General features: G+C 40.4%; 2 protein-coding genes across 3 annotated transcripts in view; both read left to right on the top strand.

Annotated features, from left to right (window-relative positions):
* Window positions 1-1,530: 1,530 nt before the first annotated feature.
* sall3b (spalt-like transcription factor 3b) lies at window positions 1,531-14,637 on the top strand. Its single transcript, XM_036952540.1, is given in 6 exon segments — window positions 1,531-2,345; window positions 2,419-2,553; window positions 9,499-12,528; window positions 12,737-13,080; window positions 13,256-13,612; window positions 13,615-14,637. Coding segments are annotated over 5 exon segments (3,858 nt in total). The 5' UTR covers window positions 1,531-2,345; window positions 2,419-2,471; the 3' UTR covers window positions 13,660-14,637.
* A 464-nt stretch (window positions 14,638-15,101) lies between these two features.
* The window catches only part of atp9b (ATPase phospholipid transporting 9B), a 57,103-nt gene continuing 51,378 nt past the window's right edge, over window positions 15,102-20,826 (top strand). For both annotated transcript variants that reach the window (XM_021571744.2, XM_021571743.2), the window contains exons 1-3: window positions 15,102-15,181; window positions 17,852-18,025; window positions 20,541-20,691. In XM_021571744.2, the coding sequence (XP_021427419.2) occupies window positions 15,102-15,181; window positions 17,852-18,025; window positions 20,541-20,691 (405 nt within the window). The remainder of the gene's footprint in view (window positions 15,182-17,851; window positions 18,026-20,540; window positions 20,692-20,826) is intronic.

Raw genomic sequence — 20,826 nt, 5'->3', positions numbered from 1 at the left:
GTCCCAAAATAATTCAATTGTTCTTCCTTGTACAGCCCTCACCAGGCCTGTTGGTGTCAGTCATCTGTTGTGTAACCCATATTGCAAAGCTTAGCATTTTGCGGTTGCTGTCTTGCTGATCAGTGTCTTTGAGCAGGGACAGGGAAAGGGGTCACAGGATGTCATATCTTCATTGTAGGTCACCAAACCCACATAGTACACACATTCCTCAGCTGACAGATCCTGACCGAGGGGGGTAAAATCTGCTCATCCATTTGGCCCGTAGTAAATCACACCCCACTGTAATCAATGCACACAAAAGCATGCCACAGGAAGCACTTCCATATGTACACTTGAGCACTGGCCTCCAAGACGTTGTTTACCTTGAAACGAGCTTCTTGTTTCGTTGAGACTTTAGTGGCACAGACAAAATGCAGTAAACATGTTTTTTTATACACATACGATTGTTTACCATCTATAACAATGTATTTTGGAAAATTATTTTTTTCCGCATGCACACTGAAAACAATCTAAAGTAGGCTGATACTGTAAAAAAAAAAAAAAAAAATCTAAATAATCAGAAGGTTGAACGAACAGAACACCACAAATCTCCCTGGTCCCTGGGAAAGAAACACTTCCCTAAACCCCTCCCTCTACTGGAGTTCATGCACTTCTTTGTTATAGCATGCATGTGATGCACTATCCTATTGGATTAAATCATTTACTCATGATAAGTAGGATCATACATTCAGCTTAAGTAGGCTGATCTGTGTCTGTACTGTATTGTGCTTCTCTTTGGTAAAAGTACAGTACTGAAATGAAATCATACAAACTGTTTCAAAATAGGATTTTCTTTGCAGAAGCAGGAGATCAGTGTTCCAGCATTGTAGTTGTACATGATAGTGGTCAAGTAGGTAGTTTGTGTGCCGAGCTAATTATAAAGAATCAATATCATATCAAGGAGGGTTAAGTTTCGAGATAAGACAGCTCTCAACCACTCTCGCTACTCATCATAAGTCTGTAGGAAGCTGATAGGTCAAAATAAATGGTATTCCTCAAGGAGTGGGTCTTCTTACCTCTCTATACCAAGGGAATGGGAGACAAGGCGATCAATACAAGGCTGTTGTGTAGTAGTCCTATATGCAGTTATTAACAGCTGATTCTGCCCTCTCCAGGCAGGCCACATATTTTAACACCATAATTACAGACTTTTAAACAATAGCTGATGAGAGGGCCATAACTAAAACACCCACTTTGATACATTTAATTTAAAACATAATATTATCTCAGTCAGGGAATGATTAATGAATTATATCCACACAACTCTTACAACAGTATATTGTTAGTAAGACATGAAACCTCAAAAGTGACATTTGTAATTTAATTATCTATAGGCTACTGTTAGTTACACTCAGTTTGATTGTTTGAGAAAACAACTTATCAACCCAGTAAAATGGCTCCATAAGCCAACTGAAACATCAGCTGTGGGAGGTCGCTGAAACTGAAGTAACGCTTCCAACACCTTCTGTGGCATCCTAGCGGTCGCCTATCACATTCGGCTGCAGGGCTTCTCATAATGGACTAGAGGCGGAAGCTTCTAAAGAATAGCAGCTGCGGGCAAGGAAGACCAAGAACCCGCTCCACGGAACGACCATCGCAATGAGATTCGCCGTCGGTCTGGAAATAGGAACATTACTTTTACGCAATAACTAGATTGTTATGCACGAAAACAGAGATAGGGATTCGATCACGGCCCCGTGACATCTTTTTGGGCACCTGAACCGGACTCTTGCTATCTTCATTTTTTTTGTTTTACTTTCCCCCTCCTCCGCTCAGCTTCATGAAAAATAGAAGACGAGGAGGATAAAGGCAATGGGCAACACTTTTCCAGCCAGCACTTTCTTATCCATGTGTAGACCTCCAAAATAAAGTACAATACTCAATGCGTGGGAAAAAAACAGAAATGAAAGTGGAGTAAATTAAAAGAAAGGACTTCTGATAACAATGGGACTTAAACTTAAAGACGCGTTGGGGAAAAGGTAGGCTACAATAAAAACGAATGGCACAAATACATTTACAAAAGTGTGGCGGGTAAAAACAGAACAAAACCAACCAGAAGGGAGAGAAATGTTCTCGACTTAGTAATGTCCATCACTGTTGTATGGTGGACCGTGCGGAAAGACAGGTGAATAGGAAGCAAAGTATAGTGTAATTATCAAATCCATCCCTCATTTCCATATCTAGTGTGGGTCAGCTGGACCTTAGCCAATCCCCCATCGAAAGCCAATCCCCCATCGAAAGCCACCAAGAGTCATCAAGCATTATCCTCCATCATAATTACACCGACATGCGCAATCTGCACATGGGTAAGTAACACCAGCTAATAGGTTATCCCTTATTTCACAGACCCGACTCTCTCTGACGGGTTTTATTTGTTAGATGCTGATGTATCCGCCAAAGGCAACAAGAGCAACTAGCAGAGAACTGACAACATGTCCCGCCGCAAGCAAGCGAAGCCACAACATCTCAAATTGGACGAAGAAGCGTTGCAAACCGACGTCGCCACAGAACATGGTACGTGAGATTCACACACATTTTTATCCAACAAAAAAAAACATTAAAAAAAGTTATCATATGCATATTTGATTGCCAGACTATACTAGGCTACAGCAGGCCTATTTAGCTTGAATAGTTATTAATTAATATCTTATTATAATCATTCCTAACCATTCATATATTATTATAACCCTTTGCCTTATATATATATTTTTTTTTATTAGAGTCAGGGACTTAAAAAAAACGATTTTATTATTTCCTTTACTTCCCAAGTTGTCACAAAAACTCAGGATTACTGTGAATGGGAGCAGATGTTCAACGGTCTTTATCCTGCACCTCAGTGTGATGTCTTATTCAATATAAGAAAGTGTTATAAATAAATGGTCGTTTATAGCCTGGATAAATAATACACATTAGCATAAATACATTAAAAAGCCCTCGGATATGATAAGATAACTCCGGATAGATTATTGTCTGATCGATATCAAAGCACACTTTCATGAGCTATGCGTGCAATTTTGCCCACAGGTAATGGTAGAAATGTGTCCTGAGAGATGTGTAGCCTATCTATAGGCTATATCCTTTCGATGTGAAGGAATATTGAAACAGTTTGGCCCTACATGTACATAAAAAATGTATTGTTGTTGTTATTACATTTATCATGAAGTCATATGACATTATTTTGACCCATTTATAAAAAGGAAGTAGTTTCAAAGAGGATCCACGTCAGCTCCCTGTCTGTGTATATTATGCTTTAGTGTAACTGTATAATGTTAATGAAAAACTATGTCATAAAAATGTTTTGTTGTCACACATATGGTAGGCAACTATGGTACAATTGACATATGATTTACACAAGGAGTTATAAGTCCAGAATGTGAGTTCGGTTTTGGATTATGGACGTGTCCAAGATAATTAGGACAGGTCCACTCGCCTACTTCGTTTTTTGAAAGAGGTAGGCTTTATATGCTATTTTAGTTTTTTTATTAGACTATATTTATCCTCAGGTATGGAAAAGAAAACGTATATGTCATACAATTTTTCATATTCTACTGCAATTGAAAGTGTGCACAAACTGGTTAAATCAACGTTGCTTCAAGGTATTTTGTCAACATATAGTGACGTAAAATCTACATGGAAAATACATTGTATTTGGAAAAAAAGCACAAAAGTAAACTGTTGTTTTGAGGGTGAAATTTAAACCACAGGATGTCATCATTGTAACCATATATTAACATAGACAAACCTAGTATAAAATATGTTGAATTTGTACCTTTAAAACAATGTCAGATCTTCAACATTATTTCCACTATCAGAAAAAAAACAATAGGCTGGGCAGCACCTCCTACTGGAGAATTGATCTATCTACAGCTACCCTCTGATCTCCCACCAAAGGTTCTAAACAAGCCCTGCTGAGCTATGATATTTGTCACTGACTATGACCAATGTGCTATCGAGAGAATGATTGTTGAGAGATCTCCACTTAAAAATGAAATAGATTTTCTGTTGCTATCAATGTCATTCCAAAGGGTTAGTTTAATAGAGCAAACAAAATGTGACCATACTTTATCACTCACATCATCAATTATGCTATTTAGGCCTAAATAGCATTTGCGAAATTGTCAACAGCTATTGTTTCAATTCACCCAGGATTCAACCAAAAACAATCAACAATACAGAGGCTTAGGGTTTCAAGCTCGGGTTGATTTCAAATGTAATGATATTTAGTGATGTTCAATTGTGTTTGGTTGTCAACGCAACCAAATATCAACATTTGAAGGCCATGTATGTTCTAATTAGATAGTTCTGTGCCACTGACTTCGTTCCAGTTTGTCTACAAATGAATAATGTATATGTTGGAATCACATCTCCATCTCATCCAAAAAGTTAAACAATAGGACTGTGATTTTAAATAGTTGAAAGCGTAGTGATAGACATTTGGGTGGCAACTAAACCAAAAATCTGATATTGTTTTAACAATGGAATTTGGTTGTGCTATTAGATGGTTGAAAGCGTAGTGATAACACAATGGAAATTCAACTAACTTTTGGCTGTCTTTTTGAGTGTAGGAACATAGGTTGTAATCTCATTGATCAATGTCTCAAACAGATATTACCAAATTATCCATGTTGAAATGACGTGGTGTGCCCAGTGGGAGGCTAATGGTCAGAAAATGTTTCCCTGATTCGATTCATATTTTACAGATACAGTAGCCTATATGTATAAAATATGAATATCAACAAAAATATAGTATTTATCCCGTTAATCTATTCAAGCCATTCAAGACAAGAAATTGCATTGTTGAAATATTTATCTGAGCCACACTCAAACATGACTATTTTAATTGAGTTCTATTTGAGACAACATATTTTACGCTTTCTACACATTTCCTAAATAGTCTTAAAGTATTTTTTTTTCCATTTTCCATAGATACAAATTCTAGATGACAGTTTTTGTTTTGTTTAAGATATTCGTCATTTGTACCAATGCTATTCCCTCCCTCCAAATAAAATGCCTAATGTTTTCTAAAGTTTTCTGGACAGCACATAAGTGTAGGCCAATATTGTTCTCATATGGCTGATGGATATATCAACTTAAATAAATATATTTTACAGTAATAGCACATTTATCCTTATGATAATATATGATATATTTCATGGTAACATTAATTTGTGATAATTAAATAATCTAGTTTTGATACGTTTTAGAAGTGTTATGGTGTTAAACGGGTTGTAATAGGGTTTGGCACAGTGATTAAATCAGAATCATCAGAATCTTGCTCAGAGGTCCTTAAACTCAAAATGATTCATTACTATCAGGTTTATTACATTATCTGCACGGTATTTATTTGAGTAATTATTTTAAAATATTTCCCCCCACCTCAGTCAAAGATTGTGTAGGATTTATCCGTTATTCAATGTTAGGCAACCCATCAGGCCATTTTTTTCTAGGGTCTTCGTGCTTGGCCTGTATTGTTGACAAATGTGGCAGATTAGTAGTATGAAAAGGTGGGATTGCATTGAGTGCCAACAAGGCTCTTCTTTGTCCCTTCCCCCACCAGGCAGGGGGTGTGTTCTGAGATGAGCTTTGATTGAGCCTGCTGATTTAACCTTTGTCCACCTCACCCTACAAGGGGCAAGTGCTGCATGTCAGAATCATAATGCAATTAGTACATCTGTGCCATTGATCTCTGAAGCATGTATTGCTGTGTAAACTGATTCCTCACTCTGATCTGTTTGTTTTCATATCAAAATATCAATTGCTGTGAATGATTTTGCTCTCCACTGTAAACAAACAATACAAATATATTTTGGCCATCCTTTGTTCCTGTGTTTGGATAGTGCATTGTGTCATTTATTTCCCGTCAGAGTCATAATATACCCACCTAGATTGTCAAAAGTGTTTCTGTTTTTGTTGTTGAGGTAGCTTTCTGATACAGCAACAACTTTCCCTATATTAACTATGAAGAATGATAGTATTTGAATTATCAATTAGAAAAATATTTGTAACATTTTTTAGAAAATCCAACTCTAGCTAATCATGGCATCGTTGTCTTACTTCTGTTTGCTAAGTAACTTACCATTGGTGATCTTGAGGCCACCCACTTAGATGAGCCAATGACACTGATTCTCTACTGAAATGTTTTGTATGCTGTTTAGGTTATTAAATCAAAACAAATAATATTGTATTTGTCACATGCGCCGAATCCAAGAGGTGTAGACCTTACCGTGAAATGCTTACTTACAAGCCAACAATGCAGTTAAAATATGTACAGATTAACTAAATTGAAAAAATAAAAGAGCAACAATAAAATAACAATAACGAGGCTATATACATGGTGTACCGGTAACGAGTCAATGTGCAGGGGTACAGGTAAGTCGTGGTAATATGTAAAGTGATTATTCATAGATAATAGATAATATATTTTTTTAAAGGGTGGGGTCAATGCAAATAGTCCGGGTAGCCATTTGATTAGCTGTTCAGCAGTCATATGACTCGGGGGTAGAAGCTGTTAAGAAGCCTTTTGGACCTAGACTTGTCGCTCCGGTACAGCCTGCCGTGCGGTAGCAGAGAGAACAGTCTATGACTAGGGTGGCTGGAGTCTGGCCATTTTTAGGGCCTTCCTCTAACACTGCCTGGTATAGAGATCCTGGATGGCAGGAAGCAAGGACTATGATAGTTTGTTGGTGATGTGGACACCAAGGAACTTGAAGCTCTCAACCTGCTCCACTACAGCCCCGTCGATGAGAATGGGAGTGTGCTCGGCCCTCCTTTTCCTGTAGTCCACGATCAATTATTATTGAACTTGGTGTAACAATAAATTAGTGCAGAAATGTCTGCTATTTTCTAGGTTTTAAACAACTAATTGACCAACATCGGTTCAATTATTTTTATTCGCCTTCGTTTATTTTTTTTCTGTGAGCTCAATGCTCACATTGGCAGTTTCTCTAAAGATAAATCAGATCAATCCTGAACTGTGTCATGTAGTAGGGAGTTGTAGTTTCCAACAGGCTAATATTCTACATAGTTTCGAGTTGGAAACAAGGTTAATTAACTACAATGCCCATAATCCATTGCACGCCTACTTGTCCAGTCTGTGTGTTTCTTTTACGCCTGGCACGTTAGGTTAGTGTGGTCCAGACACTGACAGTGAGAGAAGAATGTGTGATCAAGAGGGATAGAGAGCAGTTGTTTCGCTGGTATCTCTACCTGAAAATATCTAAGGTATCTGAAAATACATGATATGATTGTTAGTTGGTATTCAGCAGTCATAAAAGTGTGTCTTATTTACTTTGAAGAACTACTAAATAGTGATTTGTCAGACAGCATAGGCAGCAGAACTATAGAGATGAGATTATGACTCGGAATGAAATAATAAAGTCTTCAAATAAAACAAATGTAATAAACACAACTGAAATATTTTATGAAAGTCAAGTAATGCGAACAAATTATGGTTAATAAGAGATAAGCAGTAACTACCATCATGGGACTTGTATTAATTATTTTATTATGTGTTGTTACAGCATTGCACTCTCATGATGCATAGTGCATTTAATGTTAAAAAACAAAACAATAGGAACTGAAATTGATAACCGTTTTTTTTAAATTATCAAACTGAAACCGAACTGACTTCAAAAAGCACTCATCACTAATCCCTCAGAACTACAATTTATTTACCACACAGTATGCTAGACATTGTTGGACATGCGCATACAAACACACACACAAATATACACGCGCGCACACACTAGACAGACACACACAGACACAGACAGACACAGACACAGACACAGACACAGACACACACACACACACACACACACAGAAACAAGTTTTTAAGCACCCCCCAAAACTGTTTTTGCTACAATGTTTAGTTTTTTAACAAACAGTGATCAAAAAAACATGTCAATTTTATTTATTTGATGTACTGAAAAGACTAAACCTTGGATAGATCACGGCACTCATGTTTCAATGATACGTTTAAGCCATATCTCCATTCTATCTTATTCTATAGAAGGGTAAACATGCACAATTATCCCTTTTTTTCTGATTTTATAGATTTATAGACTGAATTTATTCATCACACAATGACCATTGAAAAGTTGTTTCAATGCGCATTGAAAAGCAACTTGGGTGTATGTGCAATAAAAGAAAGGTTGAAAATGGAACCCTATGGGCGCTGGTCAAAAGTGCACTATACAGGAAATAGGATGCCATTTTGGATGCACATAAAGTATTGTTTCGCTGGAACTTCCCAGCATTACCCAGCTGGCATGCTCATCAGCCAGCCTCCTAACAACACACAGCTTTAACAGATGCCATGGCGATTTCCCTGTCAACTGCATTGATTTGAGGGCATTTAGGAGAAGCTTAATGTCTAAAAGAATTAAGCTCTCTAGACTTTTTACAGTTACTGCAGCTGCTAGAATATCACTGAGGATACTGAACAAGAGGCCATGAGATTGTAGGAACGTCTGTTTACTCCTTATATAATTTACATCAACATAGCAGTAGCTATTGCATGTCCAAGATCTAGATAAATATCATGTTAAAATATAATGTTCTGTCTGTGCGAGGGAGGTATTTGCAGCCAGGAATAAAAAAAAAAAATGGTTTGCCATGTGTTTATAGCTGGATTGTGTAGCTAGGTATTAGTGAAGTTATTTAATATCAACATCAGACCAATAAATACATGTTTTAATGATCTACATTGATAGCATGTTAAACTAATTATTACTTTCAAATAGAAGCAGCATTATAGATGAATAATTTAAAAGGTTCCTATAGAATTTATTAAATGAAGATCAATTATTGGGTTTTCCCTGTTTTGTTCTTTAAATTACTACACTATAAATATAATCTCACATGAATTCACAGAATGTAGTAATTCGAATGAACTATGAAATATTATTTGGAAATATTGCTGTTTTATGAACTTGTTTTCAGCTTGTTTACAGAAGGTCATTTTGGAAACAATTTCACAAAGATAATGGTGCACTTTTCCCAGGCATGCTCTAATAGACAGTGATTTGTTTGTTTGACAGAGCCAAGCGTTGTGGAATAGCATTTGAAATTCCTGCTGCGGAAATTCGAGTGGTTGATTGCAATAGGGAATGAGCCATTCAAAGACCCAATTTGTACTCAACGGACATGGCACTTTAACTGTATGAATGCATTGGGAATCAATAATCAATACATTTCATTAAGTTTCAGTATGCACAATTGGTAGGTCACATAATTTGATTGATTAACCAAATCAAATTAGCAGCTGCATACAAGGAGATTGAATTGAGTAGAAACTGGGTCTAATATGATGCAATTAATCTACACATTTAGAATGAAAACTATAGATTTAGTTTATCGTTGAAAAGGTTTACTCTTACTGTAGTTGTAGGGTTATAGTCTGTCATCCTAGTTATATTAACTAACAATTATTTTCTTCTCCCCCTGTTTTCCATGCAGCTCTATTGGAGGGAATGGATGAGGAGGAGCGCCGCAGTGGCATTGAGGAAACCCATGTGTGTAGAAACATTGCTGAGTACTTCACCTGGGCCGAACTGTATGAGCACCAGAGAAGCTGCACAGAGGACCTTCCTCAGGTCCTCATTGTGAAGGAAGATGAGAGGATCCCTGAACCTGAGGGGTCCCCAGCTGGATCCTCTCCAACCCTCAGCCTGGCCATTCTTAGCCTGGCCCACAGGGACTCAGCAGACATGGAGTCAGCGGACGGGGGCCTTGAACTGGTGGAGCCTATGAATTATAATGATAATGACAGCACAGATGTGTTAGAGGAGATGAACATGGGTGAGAAGGAGGATGAATCCATGGAGGTGGAGCAGCAGCACCACGGCAAATATAAGTCATCTAGCTCCCAGAGTCCCCCAGATATAACTGAGTTGGCTATCCCTTCAGCTCAGTCGTCCTCTGTGACTAGCAGCATGCCCAGTACGAACGTAACACTGGAGATCCTCCACGGTACCCGGGTGGCTGTTGCCCAGTTCTCCCAGAGCCTCCACAGTAGTGGGGCAGGAGGGAAGGCGGCCACAGCGGCCATCCCAGTGATCCTAGAGCACCTGCTGGCTTTGCAGGAGCAACAGGTCCACCAGTTGCAGCTTATTGAGCAGATCCGTAGCCAGGTGGCCTTCATGAACAGACAGCCCACACAAACAGCACTAAACCCAGTCTCCAGGGCCCTATCACTGGCACCAAACCCTTTCCCCTCCCAAGGCCTCATTGCTCCCCCTGTCCTACCACTGTCTGGGACCATACCCTCTGCTGTTAATGGACAAGCGTCTGTGTCTTCGGCATCTGTGCTTGAAAGGTCCCACACACTCTCCAAACAAACGTCATATGGACAGGCCCACATGAGAGACGCTAGATGTACCTCAGCTCCCTCTGACAACTCTGCCCCTCCCCCTACTAGCTGCAACAATATTTCCTCATTACATCCTCCCTGCATGGGTTCATACTCACACACAAGCAGTAGCTGTACTCAGACCCTGACCTCGTCCAGCCCACTCTCCATGCAGGACCAGAGCAACAGTCTCCTCAGCTCACCATCCAGCCTGCCGTTTCTACCTCAGAGCCCCCCCAGCAGTGTCATCTTCCCCAACCCCCTGGCCAGCATCGCAGCCACGACTAATGCCCTCGACCCCCTCTCCGCCCTGATGAAGCACCACCGGAATGGCAAGCTGCCCAGTGTGTCCATGTTCGACACCAAGCCCAGCCCCGAGGAGCCCTTTTTCAAGCATAAGTGCAGGTTCTGCGCCAAAGTGTTTGGCAGCGACAGCGCGCTGCAGATCCACCTGCGCTCTCACACCGGGGAGAGGCCCTTCAAGTGCAACCTCTGCGGCAATCGCTTCTCCACTAAAGGGAACCTGAAAGTCCACTTCCAGAGACACAAAGAAAAGTATCCCCGTGTTCAGATGAACCCTTATCCAGTGCCGGAATATTTAGACAATGTGCCAACGAGCTCTGGCATTCCCTATGGCATGTCATTCCCTCCTGAAAAAACAGGAGCCACTTGGCTGGATAGCAAGCCTGTTTCAGCGACGGTACCCACCTCTATGGGCATTCAGCTTCCCTTCACTCTCACTACTATGGGAAGCTCAAGTGGATCTCTAAGTGTCACACCACCCATCAAATCTCCTTTTAGGCCTTCCCCAGCCTTAAGTGAATGTGTGTCTTTGTCGCTGAACACTACAGGCAATGAAACTAGTGTTCCCACAGCTTTAGAGTCTCCACAGTCTAATCAGGAGGGGGAATCCTCCCATGTCTTGAAAGCAGAGGAAATTCATCTGTCCCAGAACTGGATGACTAGACCCAGGGTGAGTCCACTTACTGTGGCAACAAGTAAAGCCATGACTATTACCACATCCACACCTGAGCCCAGTGCTCTGACTTCCAACTTTTCACCACTTTCCCTGGCCTCTGACCCGTTCAAAGCAAAGTTTCCATTCGGTGGCCTCCTGGACTCTATGCAAACGTCAGAGACCTCAAAGCTCCAGCAGCTGGTGGAGAACATAGACAAGAAGATAACAGACCCCAACCAGTGTATCCTCTGTCACCGCGTGCTCAGCTGCCAAAGCGCGCTGAAGATGCACTACCGTATCCACACTGGGGAGAGGCCCTTTAAATGTAAGGTGTGTGGCAGGGCTTTCACCACCAAAGGAAATCTGAATACCCACATTGGTGTCCACAGAGCAAACCCTCCTCTCCGGGTTCAACATTCATGCCCCATCTGCCAGAAAAAGTTCACCAACGCTGTAGTTCTACAGCAGCACATCCGCATGCATATGGGAGGTCAGATCTCAAACTCACCCTTAATGGACTGCCTACAGGACCTCGACAATGATCTCTCCTTCCACGAGAAGAACTTTGACAGCCTGAATAAATATGACAATGACCTCATGTATGACAACTCCATGGGGGAGGAAGAGGATGATGATGAAGAAGAAGAAGAGGTAGAAAATATGGAGGGGGGTGTTGATACCCTTAATCCCCTGAGCTCTGTCTCTAGTTCTTCTCCCAACTCTGATGCTGTTGTCTTCAGCATAGCTGCACTGGAGAACCAAATGAAAATGATAGACTCCACCATGAACCTAAACCACTCCTTTGGGCTAAAGTCAATGATGAATGGTTTTATGGACAGTGAGCGCCATGCTGCTATCCACTCCTCTATAGTGGGAGAAGGACAGAATCACAATGCAGCCGGCAGCCCAACTGTGTCTGAATCGTCCACCTGTATTCATGTACCAGTGTCACCTGCGCAAAGCAATTCTGAGGTCCACCTCTGCAATTCCCCATCTGGGAAGCACAGTGGAGAGTCCCAAGAGATCACAGCCTCAGTGAAGAGTGAGCAATTTGATTCGTCCACCTCAACTCCGGTACTGGAAAATGGAGTGACTTTGGATCTGAGAGGGTTGCAACCTAACAGGCAGTGTGTGAAACAGGAGAGTCCTTACAGTACGCTGTTCCTGAGTAAAGAACGTGGTAAGATAACAATATCAACTGATAATACCTGTTGTGTAGAGTAGGTGTAATAACAATGTAAAAAGGTGTTCCCTTTTTAAATGCTCTTTATCACTACAAGTGTTGAAAATGTTGTTTTCCCCCTTCACTATCTAGCAAATGTCGATCTTATTAAGTTATCCCCACAACTGATTAAAACTCTAAACATCCCTTTATCTAATTGTTTTAGGTTCCAGCCAAAGCATTCCTAGCCTGATTACCAGCATTGCGCCAAGGATGATCAAATCTGAAATGAATGGGCACCATCGACCAATGAACTTCAACGAGGGGCTGCATCATCCATTTGGCCTCCAGGTCCCTGCTGCTCCTCCATCTCTGGTGAGCCCAGGAATCACCTCTCTGCTTGGGCCACCTCAACTTCGACGGACCCCGAAGCAACACAACTGCCATGCGTGTGGAAAGAACTTCTCCTCAGCCAGTGCTCTACAGATCCATGAGCGGACCCACACAGGGGAGAAACCTTTCGGTTGCTCCATCTGTGGCAGGGCATTCACAACTAAAGGAAACCTGAAGGTACTCCACATTTTAATGGGATTATAATGACTGTATTTTCTCCCAAACACTCTTAAGACTCAGTACCTGTTGTTCAAACTATTTCAGCATATTTGTAGCTTAGCTAATAGCTATGACTAATGTTCATGTATTTGGGTTTTATGTCCTCCATCCCATCTCCCCCATTTCTCTTTAGGTACACATGGGCACTCATATGTGGAACAACGCACCAGCCAGAAGAGGCAGGCGTCTGTCGGTGGAGAACCCCTTGGCCTTGCTGGGTGGGGAAGCTGCCATGAAGTTCGGAGAGATGTTTCAGAAGGACCTGACGGAACGGGCCATGAACGTGGATCCAGGGTTCTGGAACCGCTACGCATCAGCTATAACCAACGGCCTAGCCATGAAGAAGAATGAGATCTCAGTGATCCAGAATGGGGGTATTCTACAGCTTTATCCCATGACGGCAGGCATGGACAGAGTCAGCACTGGGGGTAGCCCACCAATGACCAGTCTTGGAAAGACAGCCATGGACCTTGGAATTAACCGACCCGACACTTTTCTTTGTTAATTGGTGACAGTAAAGAGATTGAGATCAATTAAAAATAATTTGAATGGCAGATTAATAAAATATATAGATTATACAAACAATGTAGAGAATAAATGATTGATTTATTTGTAAAAACAAGTTGACTATGTATTATATAGAGATAAAAAATGTTTTATTAATTCACAGACCTACAGTATTTCATTCTTTTTTTATTGAATTGTCCATATGCAAATGTTGGTTTTGCCCACACAAACAGGTTCTTTCACTTCGTCCATGGTGCTTACTATAGACACACACTCTATTACTCTAGAAAGGGAAAATGTGATATAGAAATGCAAAGAGATGAATCTGTCGGTTACTCACTGCTGCTAGTTGGTGCAAAGCACAAATGTCTTTATAACGAGGCCTCACATGTAGGCCTGCAGCATTTCAAATGGAAGAATTTGTGCAAGTAACTGAGCAAGCCTAAGGTTGGACAATCATTTATTGAATTTACTTCAGCTTAAATTGCATGTCCCATTTCTTCACTGGGCTTTACTCTTGACTTTATGCAGTCTATCAGCATTTATTTCAGCTTCATCATTTAGGTTATTTTCTCTGCATCCAAAATGTATATTAGATAAAAATGTGAAAACAATCAATTGGCTTACAGATGCATACATAAACAGAATGTAAGCTATATGGTTTAGTCAAAAAGTTGAATTTTTTGTTTATCTTGTTGTTAGAGATTGAATCATTTTATCTCCTCCAATGAGAACTGTTTTTTAGATTTCTGAATTTGATGTACAGAAGAGGCATCACAGATACAAACTAGAGACATTTGCCTCTTTTCTGCATGAAGGCTACAGACAACAACAAAAAATTAGTGTGCATATGGTAGGATGAGCTAAAAAGCAATGGAAGTGGATCCTCTCAATCTCAGCAAATATTTTTACAAGCAAAATTTACTGGGCTGACAGACATCTACTGAAAGAAAATAATTTATTTGTCTAGATTACAATATTTCATGCTACTTTAAATAAATATCTACAATTTGAGAAGTGTGATTTTTCCAACTTTTACTGTGTTAAGCATTACTGCTTAACATGTAGCGACATTAATTCATAATTGTAGACGACAAAACGAACTGAGCTAATAAAATCCCACATTCGCATCTGTCAATCCAGTCAAACCGAATAACGGTGCATTCGAGCCAACTGGGAACTCGGAAAAATGCTAGGTGAAATCACGGCGTCAGTCAGTGATGTTCAAGTCGGAAAGTCGGAGCTCAAGAAAGAGGCCCGTGTTCCCGAGTTGGATTTCCGAGTTGGATGACCGTTCAAAATATTTTTTTCTATTCGGAGCTCGTTTTTGTTCGAGTTCCCAGTTGTTCGTAACGCACTGAAGTCGGAGGTCAGAGATTTTCGAGTTCCCAGATACGATGAACACAGCATACTGTAAGAAAAGCATTTTCCGGTGCTGGCAGTGACGTCAAGATGTGTATAGTCCAGCCAAGATGGCTGACAGCATCCCGCTAAACTCGATGCGGAAGGGCTCGAAAAAAGTAGCTTATTACAACACTCCAAGACATTCTAGGTATGGGACACGTTTTTTTGTTCAACCGGTGGAGACATCGTTATAAGTATTTATTTTGCATTTCAGTAGTTTGGGACGTTGATACAATAACGTTAGTTGTTCTGTGACTAGCCGCGTGAGCTAATAAGCAATTCTTACCTCTGGTTTCAACAAACGAAGCAGGCTTCTTTGCTAGCTAATGTTAGCTGTATGATAACCGCTAATCTCGCTTGACTAGGAAAAGTAGACAAGACCTAATGCTATTTTAGGCATGACTAGGACTCAGGAGCCCTTTATTTGCCAAGCACCGCCAGATAACAGAACAGCTTTGCTGCACGCCAAGCGTCACATGACGTTTTCGCCCTTTCTTTTGTCGTCTGGTTATTTATCTAGGTTGGCTAGTTACATTAAAAAAACAAACATTTAACCTTAATTTAACTAGACAAGTCATAAGAACAAATTCTTATTTATTGGCAAACAGTGCTTATAATTCCACATTTCCAAGTGATACCTAATTAAATACAATGCGACCCCATGCTGGTCCGGGTTGGCTCGGAGTAGGAAGAGAATTGGAGGCAGAGTGCGTGACTAGCTCACTGATCAATAACCTACTGCTGAGGATATGTCCTTGCTAATGGGCCCCGAATGTGGCCATTATAAAGACATTCACTGCTGAGTCTATTAGTGCATTTTTAAGAAAGCAATGCCAGCAAACGTGCTTCCCTAAATCCTTACACCATCACAATCCTATTTCCATGGCTCTTTGAATCTCTAGGTGGTTTATATTGAAAAGGTGTTGTCCCTTACTTTCACTCCTCTTCATCCAGCCATGGACATTCAGCATGGTCTGAGTTTGTGTAAACGTCACACTTCATTTTTTCTAGATATTTATTATATATGCCTAGCTTAGTCCTAATCATTTTTGTTTTCCAATTAATTAAATCCTCAATGATGATGTCAGCAGTGCAGTTTCTTTTGGAATGACTTTGAACTAGACAAACTCTCCACCACAGCATATGTCTGACAGAAAATCTTACATTTCTGATAAGCAGGAACATTAGTAGGGAATCTCCCTGATTTCCCAGTTCATAGAATCGTCTGCCTTGGCGTATTGCACTGCTCGGTAGAGTTTAAATGCATCAAGTGCTACTGGATGGGTTGGCCCTGCGATTGTACTAAAGCCCTCCATCTGCGCTTCATGTTAATATCTTTTACAAGTACAACAACACCACATTTTCATCATCAATTGTTGCCTTTGTCCATTTTTGTGTAGTTGTTGGTGGAATGAAACGATTAATCAACAAATGCTTGGCCAGGTTATTATGCAAGGCCTAGTATTTGTCTTGGGCATGGCTCCTCACTTCTCCATTCGAATGTAGGGGAACCATTGTTTCAACGTTGCATTATGTAGGCCTTGGCTATGCATTGGAATTGATACAGTATCATATTTAGCACGTTTTCATGATGAGACTATGCATTGTTGAAAATAAATGCTAGACAATGTAGACTGACCCAAATTAGATAGGTCCTTTGCACTTGCTATCAACTTTCAATTTTGATCCATTATCCCTTTGATATTTTGAACTGGCCAATTATTACTCAAGCAAAGTGGTTTGTAAATCTTTATTTTTTTTTACAAAGGATCAATTGAAGAAATAGAATAGCTATTACCTACTTATAGAATAACATGAATACAGAAAGGAAAATAGCAAGGGGTTTACAGTAACCAGGGGAGAAGCTCTTCTAATCACCAGTATAGCCTAGTGTTAGGGAATCTGATACCCTCATGGGACTAAACCAGTTGCATTGTAGCTTATCTATCAAAATGTGTCTTGCATTGGAGAGTTGTGGACCCATTCAATGACTGAGGCAGGATGAACAGAATCTACAGTATGTTGTGTAGTCCAGCTCATTGAGAGGCCCTCCTTTACCTGGTATTGTATTAGATCTGCTTCCTAATTCCTTAAGTCCTTATGCATAAGACATTATGTTCCCAGGAGACTTTCCTGTGTGCTCTTAGTGCTCATGTGAATTGTGTGCTACTCCAGGACATAGGAACCAAGCCAACCTCTCCTCTGGCTTAATTATATTTGTCAGTCTTTCATTCCTACATCAGCGATGTTAAAGCTTTAAAATGCAGTAGAGATTAGTTTACATGCATCCATACTGTTAGGGTCCATACATGTTTGCATCTGGATGCTAGGATCCTATTTGTTAAGTGAAAAATGTGGCCCAGTGGAATCGATGTAATGCAATAAAGTAGGAGGAATGTGTCAGCAAATTAATTAATTGAACCTCATCTTTATTAGAGTGGTAGTGAATCAGTGAAACCAACTGACAAATGTTCAAGTTCCCCTGCTTTAAGGTTGCAATCAATACAGATCCTCACCCTGATAGGCCTTTGTTGTTGTCTGGGTAAACAACTGTCTAGAATTTTCTGCCCTCGTCTTCATTATTGTTAGTTCCCAAGTTCTCACTTTTACCATGAGTTCCTTCCTGTTTTTGTAAATATTTTGCTGTAACAACAAGCCCAGTTATCAAACATCTGTATTTTGTAGGCATACATGCGTTTGCTGTAAGGTCTCTTCTGTCAACATGTTCACTGCAGGTTTGTTAGTATCTGTGCCTGCTTGAAATTAACTTGTATATAGCTGTATTATTTACAGTAAACATGTTGTTTTTCCTTTCCAGGTATTCTTTAGAAGATGAACCCTCTAACTTGGACGAGATGCCCCTGATGATGTCTGAGGAAGGTTTTGAGAATGATGAGAGTGACTACCACACCCTGCCTCGGGCCAGGGCCAACCAGAGACAGAGAGGCCTGGGGTGGCTCCTCATGGGAGGCTGGAAGATCCTCTGTGGCAGGTAGGTGGGAAGTGGAACCACTAACTGTTGGGCTGCAACCCGATTCTCCACCCTTCTCCTGACTTGCACACTCCCTGTAAAAGATTTAACAATGTTGGAAACTTCCTCTAGCTAATGCTTGCACAAATCCAATGCTTTTATATCCATGTCCTGAATGTGTAAGTGCACACTTTGGGAGGAGGGTGCAGAATTGGGATTCAGCCTTGGTCATCCAGGGGCTCTCAAAAGGTTTTAGTTTTTTCATCAAGCAACCAGTGGCTTTAGTGAAAGATGAGCTATACTATATATTTTTTAAATTGGTTATTAAAAAAAGAATAAATGTTTTTAACAAGGCAAGTCAGTTAACAAATTCTTATATACAATGACGGCCAAACCCGGACAATGCTGGGCCATTTGGCCCCCGCCCTTTGGGACTCCCAATCACGACCGGATGTGATACACTTGCACTGAGAGGCAGTGTCTTAGACCGCTGCGCCACTCGGGTACCCTATATGGCGATGTAGTTTTAAGGACTTCATTTCATATCACAAAAATATAGTCATTCCCTGCCCCAAAGTGTGTGTGTTGGGGAGGGGGCATTATTGGTATATTTGTATTGTATGCCAGAGAAGCTCAGTTTGGATTTCCAACGCACTGGTAGCTGTGCATGAAGTGAGCAGAGGGGATGTTTTTGGTTGAGTTCCTCGATACGCACTACCAGTCCCAAAATACTTTGAGGTCAAACAATACAATGCGGCTTATCCAGCTAATGATTTATTTGACGGGTTTTGTCCTCTACTAAAATACAATTTACAATGTGTTAGAGTGAAATATTTATCAGCACTAACACCAATAAAATGTAATAAGGTGTGTAAACAAATGGAAGAGGGATATTTTAATGCTAAACAAATAACTTTTTGCAATGTTTATGTATGAATTTGATAGAATACTACGTTTTCAGTGTCGTTTGGTTATCAGTGGTGCATCTCCAGCCCAAAACTGCGTATTGATCTTTTCCCTAATGAACAAATCGGATTTTTCACAGCTGACCAGTTTGATGCTTTCCAGTAATTTTATGTATGCTTAGCCGAGGATTATAAAACACAAATAATTCACGCAGAATAACCCCTGCTTATTCAAATGTCCTATTATTTAAATAGTATTCATTTGTGCAAATAATCTCACTTATGAATCTGGACGGTGGCATGTAGAGAGGGGTTACATAGAAGCCAACACAAACACATATTTTTTTCAAAGTTGATTTATGTTGTGTTTTGCCAATGTGCTTAAAGAGTGTAAATGCCAAGGCAATCAGCATGACGGTGTACACCATGAGGCCAGACTTTCTCTTCTCTCTAGTGCCAGAGTTTAGGGCAGAGGCCTAGTCAGATGCATCTGAATATAGACCCATACGTGTTAGCTATCCCTACCACTAGCTAGTTGTCTAAAGACAAGCAGTTGTATCACACACAGTCCACATCACTCAGCCATTATGAAGTAGCCATTATGCATGTCAAATGTGTTTGCAGAGACTGTACTGAAACTGATATTCTGGCCTCTTTGCAACTTCTTGTAGACTCAGATGCATGGGAAATGGCTAATCTCTGGATGTTACCAGTGCCACTCAGCCACCCCGGGCAAAACTCACAAAGAACCTATGGAGTAGACTATATGCAATTATTACATAATGCCCTAAAAAGCATTTATTCCATATGTCTGGCTCTTGAGTGAGACTTGACTCTTCTCTTCAGCTGGCAATGAAGTCTGGCTGCCGTAACATTCACATGGGAATCCGCCCTGGAGTGCTCCTAACCTTTTCAGTTAATTTAAAGTGCTAAAAGAGCTTTCTTATAAATTGTGTCAAAGCAACCCAGTATATCTAATTAACAGTGACATGGCTTAGGATATAATTAGCAGGCTGGACCACCACATTGTTTCTCCTCAGCAATGCTATGAACGATGAGAGACCTAGCCTGCTTTGGGAGAATGTGAATGTGTACTCAAGAAACTGTACTAGTCTCTACTTTGCAGTATCCAGGCTGAACCCCAGTAATACAGTACAAATCCCATGATAATTGTGTAAAGTAACCGTCCCATAGCTAGAGGTTTATTTACATTATAAAATCTACCTGTAAACATTACGCAACTTCCTTTGGTAGCTCACCTGACCTATTTTATTTCCATAGCAGAGATGCCACACTTCAGACCTTTGCAAAGGCCGTCCATGAGGAAGGCCGTCTGAACAAAACGTGTTTAGTGTTAGGCTATTTATTTAGGGTTTTCTGTTTAATTGAAGATAACCATGAAAGCAAAAACCTTGTTTGGGACGTATGTAGTTATTCTCCAATTATGTTTCTTAAGATGTCATTCTTTCTCCTTTTGTTTGGATTACCTGTCTGGAACACCTTTTGTTTCATCTGTTCTTGGACTACTACTCACGGGAAATAAGGGATTCTCATGACAACGTCACCCGTGGCTTGTTTTTCACAGCACATTTCTTAGTGATGGTGATGACGTTCTTCATTCTGTCCCTCAGCTGCTGTGACTGCTTGGCTCGTATGTGTCGGAGGACGAAGGAGCTGAAAGCCCGGACAGTGTGGCTGGGCCACCCGGAGAAGTGTGAGGAGAAGTACCCCAAGAACGCCATTAAAAACCAGAAGTACAACTTCTTCACCTTTGTGCCTGGGGTGAGTTTACACACAGTGCTGAATGTTAGCTTATCTATCAGGATGCGCTTTAGACATATTTGAAATGTGTCGTTCTAAAGGACAAAGTTAAAACTTATTACGAACTTTTATATTAGATGTCATGTACCAATTTAT

This window comes from Oncorhynchus mykiss, chromosome 18 (assembly GCF_013265735.2).
Source record: "Oncorhynchus mykiss isolate Arlee chromosome 18, USDA_OmykA_1.1, whole genome shotgun sequence".
NCBI lineage: Eukaryota > Metazoa > Chordata > Actinopteri > Salmoniformes > Salmonidae > Oncorhynchus > Oncorhynchus mykiss.
Note: the sequence above shows the minus strand (reverse complement) of the source record. Positions and strands in the feature narration are given on the sequence as shown.